Below are 14,230 nucleotides of genomic sequence, written 5' to 3' on the forward strand. Positions count from 1 at the left end.
CACCTATCCTGGTCGACTAGGACAGAGATATCCAAGCCTGTGCCACCGGGGTGGTCATTTGGCCATTCGGGTTCTTCTGGAATATTGCATATTAATATAGGTTAGACTTTATTTTACTGCTTACTTAGTAGAAGACTCTAATGCAAACTTTGGCTTCTGGTAGCGGTAGAGGATATTTCCCTCGAAGTGAATGGTATTTCCCACTCAGCAGGAGCAATACCACTCCGCGAAAGAGTACAGAGTTCAACTTATTATGGGATCAAAAACCCTAACTCGGAATTATGGAAGGTGGGTCTAGAATATAGAGGATTTCAGTTTTGGAACGGTACTAAAAGCTTCGGAGTCACTGAGCATATACAAAAGAAACCCTAGCACCAGCGATAGCATCATTCGGACCCTGATATTTCCAACTGAACTGGACCCTAAGTAGACAGTTAACATACGAAAGCGGTCTGATTTGCATTGAATCTGAATCTGAAATTCTGCATAATCTCGTTTAGAGGTTTTCGTTCTCTATTCAGTGGTCAGCGCTGTACATTCGACGACAATTTGTTAAAAATAACAATCCAGAATAGACAGACACACATACATTCTGTATCGCTCGCGATTCCTATATAAGTGTATCGTTTTATTGTTCTTGCAAATTGGTTAGTGAGTGTTTGTTTGGCGAAGTGCAAAATAAGAAGAACGGGTCTCTCTCGCAGCAGAAAAGTGGTATCCCGTCTGCTTCCCACTTGTTGGAGCATCAGAACAACTATCTTCCCATTATCCATCGAATCGATATAAAAAGTTCGGAGATTGCTGAACGGACGTTTAGTTGTTGTTTATCTTTCCGCATTTACGCAGATAATCCCCGAAGATGAAAGTTGTCTACTTGCTATTCATATGTAAGTACTGCGCTTTTTGCATCTGTGTTTTCATATCCTGGTTTCGAATATTGATTGGCCGTTACTAGGCGTATCACCAAAAGGTTCCAGCTTCCCAGACCCGCTACATTTTTGGGGTCTTATCATCCGCTAAGTGACTTGATGTGAAAGTTCGATATGGTTGGTGACTTAAAGTGGTTAGTGTCGATCGTCCTACTGCTACTGTGCCCGATTGATTGATAATAATTCAATAATTTATTCGGCTGATACGGTTCAAGCGGTAATTGATTGCCGCCTGAGGTTTTTAATTCGGTGGAATTCATCAATTGCACCCGAGCAGTACTTAATGTGTAATAAAGGCAGCAACGGAGCGACTGTACCAATGATCTGAGCGAAACTGTAAAAACAGTTTACTTATCGGAAAAAATGTTATGCCAATACCACTATGAAATTTTAGAAATTGGTTTATGGTTTACAAAAGAGTCGCATTGCAGTGATCAGATTAGTAATGGTGATAAATTGTTACCAAGTGCGAAACAAATTGCATTCACTCTATTTCTGGGACCTTTAAATGATTCATTCCGCACATTCCATTTTCTACCTTGGATTAACACCATCCGTATCATAGTCAATTTGTCGTAGGAACCGAGGCTCCACAGTCTTTTAGATCTCTGAGGCTGACCCTTCCATTCGCAACTCGAAATAACAAAGCAGTGCCTTCGTTCCTTGGATTTGCATCGTATTTTGTATTCCGTTCTTCAGTTTTCACGTCAAATGTTCTTTCTATGGCGGTCTTATCCGCTTCCTCAGGTTGACCACAAATATCTTGTAAATACCTCCCTTCAGAAAGGCAATGAAATGTCCGCTTTAGCGGTCTCAGATTCCTTCATAAAATTTTCATTTTACATCAGCAATTCAATTTCTCCAATTAGTAAAGCGGTTTCTTACAACTTCCTGCACCCTTCTGAGTAGACTTGACAGGGGAACCTAACTGCTTCAGGGGGTCATCCCGTGTGAAGGCCGTTTTTTTTGCCTTTTTTTGAGAAATTATTTTGGAGGACTGGATGAAGATAGAAACGTGTTTTTCTCACCATATGTTTATTGATATCTCTAGTATATGTGATAAATTTTTCAGCTTGATACCGTAGCTAGTTTTCGGAATACGTGTCAATTTATGCACCCATCTCCAAAAAAGGTGTTTTTCTGCTGCCACGCTGGAGGGCGCTGTGTTTATCTGAGGAAAAAAACTAAACGGCATTTTAATGTGGACAATATTCCGCGGTCCGCAAACTAGGATAATTAGAAAATATTGAAAGGTAAATTTTTTGTGGGCTTTTAAACCTAGTTTTTTGGATTTTGGTGTTTTTTTACGGCTTCTTTTATGAATAAAAAAAAAACGAGCCGTCCGATTGCAATTATCCTAGTTTGCGGACCGTAGAAATATGTATAACGAAGTTGTGAAAATTTCAAAGAATTTGGTTGGATAGATTTTGAGCTATGGTGGCAGCCGATTTTCAAGATGCGGTTTCGAGAAAAACGCATTTGAAAATTTAAATGTGATTATCAACCGTAAAATTTTAACTCACCATTAATCTGCTATACCTGGTCCATAGAGAGCACCCTCCGTTTCTTCAAAAAAGTCTTGGAAGGCCGATTGTTGCTCTATGGTTTCAATTCTGGCTCTTTTAGCGAGGTCAGTTGATCGTCGTTCGGACCGCCAAATTCGCGCTTCATTACGGCGGTCGGCATAAACCTGACATATGTGACCAACTTGACATCCGATTGTCACTAGGATTTTGAGAATGCCATTGAATGCTTCATTGAAAATAAATACAGCCAGAAAAGTGGCTATTTCTACGACCTTGGCCCCAGAACGACTCATTGTTATTCTGGGTCTCTGCTCCTAAACATCTGTTCAAGAGATCATCTCGTGACAAATCTTCGTAGATTGGTTTGATGACTGTTTGAACTTCTTCAGTCAAAGGTATCGTGGTGGAAACTATCCAGTTCTCCTTTAGCTTCCGCTTTGTGCCATATGCACCAATTGTCCTCACCTGCTGGACAATTTAATGCTGAGGATTTTCGTCTGTACAATATTTATGGAAGAAAGTTGCTCAACTTTATTGCTTCATTCCTTCTATCGAATTTGCGTGTCGACGAATAGCTAGCCCAAAAAATGTAGTGAAGTCATTAATAACCTTATCAGTAAGTTTTCCAGCCCCTTTTCCACCAATGCCTTTGTGATTCTTCTTTGTATTTCTAAGCCGCGTTCCCATTCTTTTCTCGACATGTCCTACGCATTCCTTTTTTACTACTACGTATGTTTTATTATTTGCAGAAACTCCAGCAAAATCCAATATACAATATACAAAACTTGTCCCAATTGGAACATTTATGTTCATGCTTGCTAGAAGTTTCTTTGCTGATGTTGATGCGAAGTCCTTTTTCTTCTCTGATAAGTATCAATTCCCATGAAATACTCGTTGTTTAGTGCGAGCATGACGTTGAACGTTATAGCGATCTCCCTTCGTACGATCCATTTAAAAAAATCATTGAACACACAAACAGCAAAATACTTACAACAAAATATAACTGAGTATAGCTTGAAAGCCTTTCAGTGCTCACTCTAGACTGGATTATCCTTTTTATTCCAAACAGCAAATAAGAAATAAGTTTAGACAGTTGATTGGTTCTCCATGTTTTTATATTTATACGGCTCAGGTAAAAAACTAACAGGTAAAAAAAGATTCGATGCTCTTTCTCATCGAGTACTCTAGCCGCGGCTGCAAACTCTTTACCTGTTTAACACTCTAATTTCTGAACGACTCAGAATATCGGAAAATCCCTTTGTCCACTCCAATTCATGCAAAAAAAAAATCGATTTCTCCAACCCGACACACGGGATGACCCCCTTAAGCCAAAAATTTGCAATTTAACGTCCTATGAAACATCAATTCAGTCTGTGTACCTTCGTTCCGTTTCACGCCCAAATGAACTGGATGTCGATTTAGGATAGCTTGTGGCATGGACGGCATAGTGTTTATTTCTCCAACAATGTTTAGGAAACTAGGACTTTGGTTGTGTTAGAGACTACTATTAGCAAGGTTGAGCTTCGGCCTCCATCCAATGCACTCATACCTCAAAATAAGTTTCATTATGAGGAATGAATTCCAATGAGCCCATTATCGTGTTCGCTGCCACATCAGAGTAATCCACATATAGGACTTCTGCCAAACTCACCTCAGGTGACCTGCCCACACCTGCTGAAAAAGACTGTTGTCATTCTGTTTGCTCACCACCAAAACAGCATATGGCAACCGATGATCCAGGTTAGCAAGTGCGTGATACCTCCAGTGACTGAGAATAAGCTGGAAGATATATGTGATACGATCAGCGACAGCAGGATCCATGGTTTGATAATATCCCTAACAGACCTTCGAAGCTGACAGTGAAGACGAAAAGAAGGAATATTTCCTACTCATTGGAACAGTTCTACGTGTCGGAGACAGAGAGAGCAGCAAAGGTTAGAAAGGAGCCAAGCTGGCTTTCGCGGATGAGAAAACGGAGACTCTCTTAACAACGAACTGTAGAAAGAAGAAAACTGTGAATGTAAAAGCGGATATACGGTCTTCACAAAGCCGCCTATTAAATACTTGGGGGTGATGATTAATGCCAAACTAAGCTTTGAGGTATACCAGGAGTGTGTATGTCAAAAGGCAGCTAATACCTCCGCGGCACTTGCTAAAATGTTGCGAATATTGGCGAGCCGAAACACTGCCAGGGATTGGTTTTAGCCGAAGTAGTACGGTCCATTCTGCTTCATGTGTCACCTGTGTACGGATGCGCTAGGAAACTATCATAGAAGGAAGCAAGTGAATTCGGTTTATCGGTTGATTGCCCTGAGAGTTTGCAGCGCTTTTAGAACCACATCAAGTGGAGCAATACTGCTAGTGCCGTGCATGATCCCAGTCGACATCCTGGAAGAAGAAATGAATGTGCTCCATCATGCAGGACGTATGGAGCCACACACAACATACGTATGCGGGAAGGTTAGATTCATAAGGTGATAGGTGAGACGATTCTACGAAAGATCGCTAGGGTGTGGTTTGAGCGAAACACAAGGAGACCAACTGCCACTTAACCAAGTTCCTTACAAAACACGTTGGTTGCTACAGGAAGTATCTGTATTCCTTTTGGTTGTACGATTCATCAAATTATCCTAGATCCCGAGGTATAACTATGCAGAGCATATAATGTTTCACTGCCGAAGTTGCGGAACAGGAAAAAGGACCCTCAAAAAAGTGCTGGGAAGGAGCGTCAGCCAAAAGAAGTTTTCAAGGAAGCACAAAGAAAGAAAGCAGAAAGGAGCCGAAGCAGGAGTGCCCAAAGGCATATCCACCTCTCGAAGTATTCATACCTAAATGGTCATCTCGCGGGGCTGAGGCTGGGAACACCAGGTGTGGCTTCACGTTCGACTTTGGCGCGACTGAGCTAGAGCGAACGTGCCTTTCTAAGATTTTTACACCTTTGTGAACGAAAAAAAAAATATGGCACCTCTGAAGAAGCTACAATAAGTATCCATCATCAAGAGCCATTAAAAGGGGGAAGAACTCCTTTCTGTGGAGAGTTCCTAAGACACCTTGCCCCAATTGATGTTGTTCCTGCAACAGCATGGATCATATTCATGTCTTGTTAGTGCGTCATGAATGGCATGTTTGAAGGAACTTTTCATATTTACGAACGCCGTATTTTGGGTAGCGTCTTTTCAATTATCACTGTTAGCTCATGGGGTGCTGTGTTGGCAGCTATACCACGTTTTAAGTCATGCTTCCTGCAGTGGATTGGTTACTATTGAATATACATATATATCCCTAATGATCCGATCTACTATTCTTTCTGCAGAAAAGGGGCCGTCACGTACTGTGCCAAGTGTCCTTGGGGTGACCCACTCGTCAGTTTTCTTGGAAGAGTGGGTTCCACTGCATGGCGTGACCAACAATGCAATTTTCGTTCCTCCTTAATATAATACTTTCAGTCTCTGGATTGGAAGCAGAGTTATAATTTTGTATACTGACTGAAAATGCAGTGGTCACATTCAACAGGGTTGGTATTAAAACAAATATGGTGAACGTTAACATCGTAGTCTGCTATTATCTTGCTACCTTTTTTTTTGGGAATAGGGCAGGTGAATGCGTTTACGCACGGAGTGTTGGACTCCCGCAACAGCACGCTGGCGGACTACCAACTAAACACAGTCATCAGAGAACTAGCCTGGAACCGTTTCACATTTACTTCGGGCTAGCCCTCCCGCTCTCCCGGCTTTGGGAGCTTTCAAGTCAGGGAATTCCTTTCACCAACGGGAGGGGAGGGGAGGAAGGGAGTTGTTGTTAGTTCAGGGAACCCCTTACCATCCCATTCCCCTGCCGGTCGAGTTTAATCTTCTTCGTAATAAGAAGAGCCCGAACATAATGCGCAATACGATTCCAGCTGCCAGCGCTGTTCAGCATCTCTCTGACAGAGAGAGTCTGGAGAGAGTTCCCCTGCGTCTGCATAAAGCTGCTGGCGGAGGCCGTCCCACCTCTGGCAAGAGAAAAAGGTGTGTTCAGCGTCATCCGCCACTCCATTGCACACAACACACAATCAGGAGATCACGCCTTCCCAATCCTGTGCAGGTAAGACTGAAAACCTCCATGCCCACTTAGAAGTTGGGTAACAAAGTAATCAATCTCACCGTGCGTTCTGTTCAACCATGGGTCTAATTTGTCGATGAGGCGCGCAGTCCATTTGCCCCTTGGCTCATTTTCCCAAGAAAATTGCCACTCCCTAAGGGTGCGTTGACGTTCTTCACGGGTAACCACTTCTCTCAAGTTTTCGCCCTTACGGTGACAGATAGCTTTGTGCTTCTTGGCAAGGAGGGCAACGGGGATCACTCCCACAATCACCATCACAGCCAGTTCGGAGACGGTGCGATAAGCAGACGCCACTCGCAAAGCTCCCCGCCTCTGCACTTGAGCGAGGCGTTTACGATGCACCTCCGTGTCAAGGGCATCAGCTCATACCTCCGCACCATAGAGAAGAACGGACTGCGTTGCTTCCATGAGGAGACGTCTCCTAGTTGATATAGGGCCCCCGACATTCCCCATTAGCCGACTCAAGGCCGCGACTCCAGCTGCAGCCCTGTCCGCTACTGCTTTGATTTGAGTCGAGCATTAAACCAAGGTATTTAATCACTGGTTTTGACTCTATAGTCAACCCGCCGATCGATATGGAACGCATTGTCAGGATTCTCCTTCTGGTCAGGATGCCTACTTCGGTTTTTTCCAGCGCAAGGTTGAAACCGTGAGCAGTCATCCATCCGTTTACCCGTCGCATCAATATATCAAGTCTGCTTTGCGCCTGTTCAACAGTGCGTCCGGCAACAAGTGCCACAGCGTCGTCTGCATAACCGACCAGGCGCGACTCTTCGGGCATATCAGACTATCGTAGGAAGCGTTCCAGAGATCCGGCCCTAGGATGGATTCCTGTGCTACCCCCGACGTGATTTCCATCCTCCTCTGGCCCTCTAGCGTCTCATAGAACAGGGAGCGGTCTTTCAGATAATCCCTCAATATCCGGAATAGATAGCTTGGCACGTGAAACCTTACCTTACTCCTGGCATATTGGATATCCCTAATAAATGTTTTTATCTATATACACTTCGGAATCATCTCGCAACTACCTTGCAGCATCCAGAAAGATTTATTGGGATTGTTATGGACATCAAACCGTTCACGAGCCTCAACGACAGATTCTTGCTCATCCTCAGAAGCCGGAAGAAACACTCAGTAATAATTTCCTGGGCTGGTCATGTATTCTCCCACATATAGCTATGGGGGAACATACTACTGATCTACTCGTTCGTGCTCTTGTAAGCAATGTTTAGCCGAACCATTTCAAGGTTTTCACCTTACAATTTAAAACAAAAACTTGACACTTGGCAGTTACCCAGCTTTCAAAGCTAAAAGGTGTTTTGGAAGTTCTTAGTCTGATTAATTCATGTCATCATGCAAGACACCCATTCATCGGGTTCGATACAATTAGCTTTAAATATAGCTTTGACCATTGCCAACCGAGGCTTCTTTGGTGTTAATTGGGTAGCCAAGCTGTGATACCCTTGGTCGCAGACATGATCTTTCCCCTCGGCCTTGATGCACTCCTAGGCTTATAGTTGCCCAGAGACGATTTGTCCAAACGCATTGTTTTGCCCTTAAACGAAGGCACTTATTTACCTGTCGGTAAAACTCCCCCCTCAGCAGGTGGCACAGATTCCGCTTTGCTGACAGAAACAGCGCTTTGTTTGGTGCGTCTACAAAGAACTGGATTCCTATGCCATGAAAAGTTTTAGTTCTGGATTGAATGTGTAGGAATCTCTGTACAATTCCCTGGTGGTGGTCGATAGCTCGTCTAAGTAGCTTTCACCGTGATTTCAATCCGGTTCTCAACATAATTTATCGCTTGTTCAGAATTTCAGGTTCATAACATAACGTAGATGCATGTGCCGTTTTGAAATGCACTTAGAGAGCGGTAGAACTTTGGAACTCACTAGTAGCTTTCGTACAGTTTGCTTTATTGTTAGATTTGCATGGCCTGCACCCATCATTTTTCCTATCAAACGCTTCTAGACACCCCAAATTGAACAAATCTTTTCTATTGCACTGAGAATTGCATCCAATTACTATTTTACTTGCGACTTTCATTGAGCCCTCCGGACTATTGCTTATACAATGTTATTTTTCACGCCAAAGAAAACTCTTGAAAGAGTCAGCGACAAGAATGAGCTATGTCTGTCTTTGCTGCACTTTTAATTTTATTTATTTTTTATTTTAATTTTGTCTCTTTTTTAAGGTTTTATGTACTAGTATTGCACTGCTGTACCTTTACTCCTTTTGGTACTCTGCTTCCAAGATTTTCATGAGACTTATGAAAATATCATAAGTTGGACTCTCCATTTCCAATGCCAATCCATGGTATGAACCCCTAATTCACCAATGTTGACACCTAAAAGTGTACTGTGTGAGGGTAACTTATTTGTTTTAAATTTATTAATTGGTGGTAATAAACGTGTTGAAAATTGTGTGTTACATTCTACAAAGGTAAAGCTCAGGGCCGTAGAAAAAAAATTCGGGCCCGAGGTGAACATTATGCAGAAAAAGGGGCCCAGGGATGTAAAGTATATGAGCCTGTGCTGAAAACTATTCGGAACCCCTATTGTCCGTTTTTCATTGAAAGTTCTTTCCACCCCCGTCTCATCAGGCCTGGTAAACATTGCTTTTGCTAAGCAATCTCCCCCCCCCCCCCCCCTGCATCCAGTTTGTTTGGGTATTGTTAAACGTTGGCATGCAATTGCCATACATTTTTCAACCCTTTGTCTTACATAAGGTCACCCGTCTAATGCAGGTAACTTGAATTTGAACTTGTCGGAGAAGTTAACTCCATCCCGATGCTTCTCATTCCACTTGATATGCTCATTGACCCATTGTAGGAGAGCACGTTTAATGCGACCAGAAAATAGTAATTTACCTCAGCATCACGGATCACTTTCTCCAGGGCCAGGTTAAATAGGATGCATGAAAGGGGGATCCCTTGATGTAGACCGTTGTTGATGTCGAATAGTCTTATCTGGCCTCGCACATTGGTCAGGGCCCGCCTAGTCAGTTTTATCAATTTCGTTAGGATACCGAATTCTCCCATGACCGTGTACAGTTTTACCCTGGCTATGCTATCATAGGCGACTTTAAAGTCGACGAAAAGATAGTGCAACTGATGTTCATATTCCAACAGTTTTTCCATCGCTTTACCGCAGAGAGAAAATCTGATCTGTTGTCGAAATGCCTAGAGTGAAGCCTCTTTGGTATGGGCCAATGATGTTGTGGGCGTATGGGGATATCCGGCCTAGCAAGATAGCGGAGAATATCTTATAGATGGTACTCAGCAACGTGATACTTGTATAATTGCTGCTTTGTGTGATATCTCCCTTTTTATGTATGAGAAAGATAATGTCTCTTTGCCAGTCGTCAGGCATTGATTTGCTGTCCCACACCTTGAACACAAGTTGATGAACCACTTGGTGTAATTAATCGACTCAATATTTAACCAATTCGGTTGTAATTCCATCGGCTCCTGGCGATTTATGACTTTTAAGCCGATGAATTGCGCGACTTATTTCTAATTTGACACATTGTTACAAAGTGTACACAGCTGTCAACCCGTCTTTACTCCACGCGAGAAACTCACACGCGTCCAATTGTCACACAAGCCCAAATTAATATACCGGAAGTTCTGGCTGAACTCAGGAATATGTTAATAATGAAAGTTCAAACATTAACAGTCCATAGCAAAATGTAGCTATTTTCATTTTTTTTTTAATTTATGGATGTTGTGTTATATATCTTATTAAGGAAACTACATTTTATTCACAAATACATTAAAACTTTAGATTTAGTAGCAGAAATTTATTACATTTTTGAAGAGAATGCGGTGTACAAACACTTTTGCCCATTTTTTCCTCGTAAGGTTTTTTATCCTGCGTGTCTTAGGAAAAGGAAATTCGCACGGATAAAACGAACAACTGATTCCCGAAATATGGAATTTGTAAAATGAAATGAAAGAAAGTGGACGTTTCTGCTGGATGTAGTCAGCGTTTTTGGACAGTACAGCCATACGGTTAGAAAAATTCTATAGATCTTTCTAGTTACAATTCATAAATCGATTTTATAATCAGAATTTTGTTGCCTACTAATCTTGAAACGTTCCTAAATCACGTGAATAACGAGCGATTGTAAACAAATTCTGTTTTGCCGCCATCCTTGTGATTGCGTGCAGTCTTCCATCTTTTGCGCGTTGTTTTTAATTTTTCTTAGAATTGTTTTGCTACTGTTGATAAACAGATCAACAATATAAATAAATATTCTGTAGATAGAGATGTGATGATAAGTCAAATCACAGTCCTACTTGTAATGAGGTTAGATAAGTGGCTTTGAGAGCAGCGGATGACGTTGGAACTGGCCGGAAATGTTGCAGCAGTTGCCTTAGCTGCAATGGAGCGGATATTGCAAATTATTTGAGTAAATATACAAAGCTAAAAACTCAGAAAAATGGTCATTATAGCTAAACGGCTAAATACTTTCGAAAAACTAAAAATAATGTCCCAGCCTTGGTATGCCAAATTCGGAGATATTTTTCGATCGTTATCGGTAGCCTATCTTCTTATGTGGGACATCAACTTTTTTTGCGGTCCCTGCGGACCCATATATAGAACATAGAACGACAATTACACATCTAACTGGTTTTTGGCAATGTGTCTCATTTCTCCAAAGGACATTCCAAGAAGTCAGTATTTTTGTCGACTGTTCCGCGCCACGTGATTTATAAGCGATTTACTTGTTCCAAGGATGGTAGATCTCAAAGTATAACGTAGCCAACCAGAGAATTGTCAATCTTTCTCAACATATCGACAGGCATCTGGTCCGTACACCGACATAAGCCTTCATTCCAACCTGAGTAGGGTCGGAATACGGTTTTGTGTAAAACAAAAACTTATTAAAATCGGTTTACTGTCAATCTGTGTGTCTGTCCATCTGCCTTTTTTTTACTGGGGGAATCCATCATGGATACGCATCTGGAATCTAGGACATCGATGAAAGGATATTTTGCTTTGTTTCAAGATTTCGCCTTGAGCTTTTAAATCTTGGGCAGGTGAAGAAAACGTATTCTGCATCTTCGACTGCACCTCCACACGTAGGCCAATCGGGTGATCCATTGAGACCGAACCTATAAAGGTACTTCCTGTAACCACCGTGTCCGGTTTAAAACAGAGTCAAATCGTAACTCGGCTCACCGTGGTTCCGCATAGTCCTTATACATATCTATGAGATAAGCCTGTGTGTAAACCGGCCATTCTCCGCTTGATCCCATGCTGTATACCATGCAGTCAATGATCTGTTACGCTCACTTTGCTTGTTTAGGATCGCTTCCTGATTCTTATACAAACGACTAGCCCCATCGGTTAGATTTTCCACTGGAATTTTCCCCGCAATCACGCATGCTGCCTCATAAGATGTTGTCCGGTAGGTGCGATATGTTCGGAGAGCGCTTAGCCGTTACGCAGCTTGAAGCTGTCTGCGATTTTCTCCGATTTTTATCGTCAACGCCCACACTGGTACTTTAAGTGGGGTTTAAAGCTCAGGTTGGAGTCGAATGTTACTTCCGGGTATTTCAGCGATAGCTGAGAGCTAACAACATGCGTTCCAATGGAAATTTCAACAGTTTTCTGTTTCCGCAGCTTTGTAAAAACCAACTCCATCTTATGCTCGGCTAGCTCCAGCCCGTGGTCTTTAACTCAAGATTTGATCGTCCGTATAATCTCGTTCGCATATATCTTTACTTAGTCGGGGTGATTAGATGTTATGATCACCCCAACGTCATCTGCGAATCCGACGACAACGGCTTGCCGTAAAACGCCATTATACATAAAGTTTCATAACAGAGGACACAGAATAGACCCCTGTAGAACTCCTGCCGTTACTAAATACATCTTCGACCTTTCGTCCCAATACTAAAGTAACTTCTGCTGTCGTTTGTGCCGCGATGAGCGCATTGATGATATGGTTCCATCTGGCGGAATTGAACGCATTCTTGATGTCAAGAGTCACCAATACGCAGTATTTCCCTTCATCGTAAGCTTTTCTGGCTAGCTCAAAAACCAGTTTAGTAGCATCAATCGCTGACCGAGCCTTCCGAAAGCCTGACTGCCTATTCGATAAATAACCGCCACTATCCATTAATTTATATAGCCAGTTATAGATTACCCGCTTGAAGATGTTGCCTATTGTATTCAGATGACAGATAAGTCTATAGGATTTTGGTTTACCTGTTTTCGGGATCAATACAAGCTTTTGTATTTTCCACTCTGCGGGAAGGACCCTTCTTTTAGACAGTCTGTAAATACCAGTGAGAACATGCTTGGTGTCATTCTCATTGCCTGTATCAGCGCCTTGTTGGGGATCCGATCAATGCCGGGGGCTGCGTTATCCCGGAGCCTTTTTACTGCGTCCAAGACTTCGTCTGTGGTTACTGGAGGGATGTCTTCGGTACTCATTGGTAACATTGGGAAGATTGTTTCCGGATGTTAGGAGAACAATGTCGAAACAATTTCCCATAATATTCTAGGGTACATAGTAGGAGGAGACCTTTTGCCTTTTATTGCTGACATGGCTCGGAGTCTGCCTCATCATAGAGTCGCTTGAGACAATAATTTTTACTTTTCATGATGGCCCACTGCAACTTTTTGCGTGCCTGTTTATATTCGAGGTATTCGTTTGTCTGTCTGTCTGTCACACGCATTTTTCTCAGACACGGTTATAGCGATTAAAACCAAATTTGGTGGAAAGGTGGTAACTATGAACGCTCACGCATGCAGTAAGTTACATCCCTCTGCAGCGAATTTCAGGGGGTCTCCATACATGCAAAAGGAGGGGGTGTATTTTTTTCACCAAATATAGTCATGTGAGGTAACAAATGAAAGGTCTCGGTTAATACTTTCTGAAGCCGGCCTTAATTTTGACATTTGTTGGAAAGGTGGGCAATGCGGGAGGTCGAAAGTGATTATTCCTTTAAAGAATCCATTCTCAGAAACTACACAACCGAAAAATCGAGAGGCTGCCATTATATGGTACCTAGGCTCCGAAATACCCTTCATACTCTGCAAATTCAACACTTTGTATGTCAATATCACCTGATAGTGGATATTCTCATATAATATACGGACATATTACGTGCTACGTACTAACGGGACAAATGCACACTCAAATCTCTTTATAAAGGAAATAGACAAAACTTTTCATACCTGAAGCATCTAGCTTCCGATTTCCCGACTTGTTGGAACCTCTAGTATACATATAGTCAACCAATTAAAAAGTTGGACAGTAACGGCATTACACTTTGAAGTCAGGTATCTCGAATGGCCGATGATATTTTTTAATAAATGCTTGAAAGAAAACATCATTTTCTATGTGTGTTATTATTATTTTATTAGTGTTATTTTTAACAGAAAAATAGTGATAAAACCAAAACATTAGCGTTTTGCAAAGCAAAGTTTCATCAACCCTACCAGTTTTTCGGTGACTTTCGCAGGAATAGTGCTCCAAACATCCTTTATGTGATATTCTAAATCCTTTTTGTTCTTTATCTCCCTTTTTCGTAGCTCCTTTTCGACGTGTGCCCACAATTGCTCTATCGGATTTAAATCCGGGCTCTCAAAGGAATGAGGAAGGGTCTTTTTGACATGGTAAAGCAGCCATTCCTTAACGACCATGGCTGTGCGTTTT

General features: G+C 42.1%; 1 protein-coding gene across 1 annotated transcript in view; it reads left to right on the forward strand.

The window, feature by feature from the left end:
• The first annotated feature begins 394 nt into the window (after nt 1-394).
• LOC119659892 (turripeptide Lol9.1) overlaps nt 395-14,230 on the forward strand; it is a 28,340-nt gene continuing 14,504 nt past the window's right edge. The window contains exon 1 of the mRNA XM_038068215.1: nt 395-887. Within this exon, the coding sequence (XP_037924143.1) occupies nt 860-887 (28 nt within the window). The 5' untranslated portion in view covers nt 395-859. The remainder of the gene's footprint in view (nt 888-14,230) is intronic.

The sequence above is a fragment of the Hermetia illucens genome, chromosome 6 (genome assembly GCF_905115235.1).
Source record: "Hermetia illucens chromosome 6, iHerIll2.2.curated.20191125, whole genome shotgun sequence".
Lineage (NCBI taxonomy): Eukaryota > Metazoa > Arthropoda > Insecta > Diptera > Stratiomyidae > Hermetia > Hermetia illucens.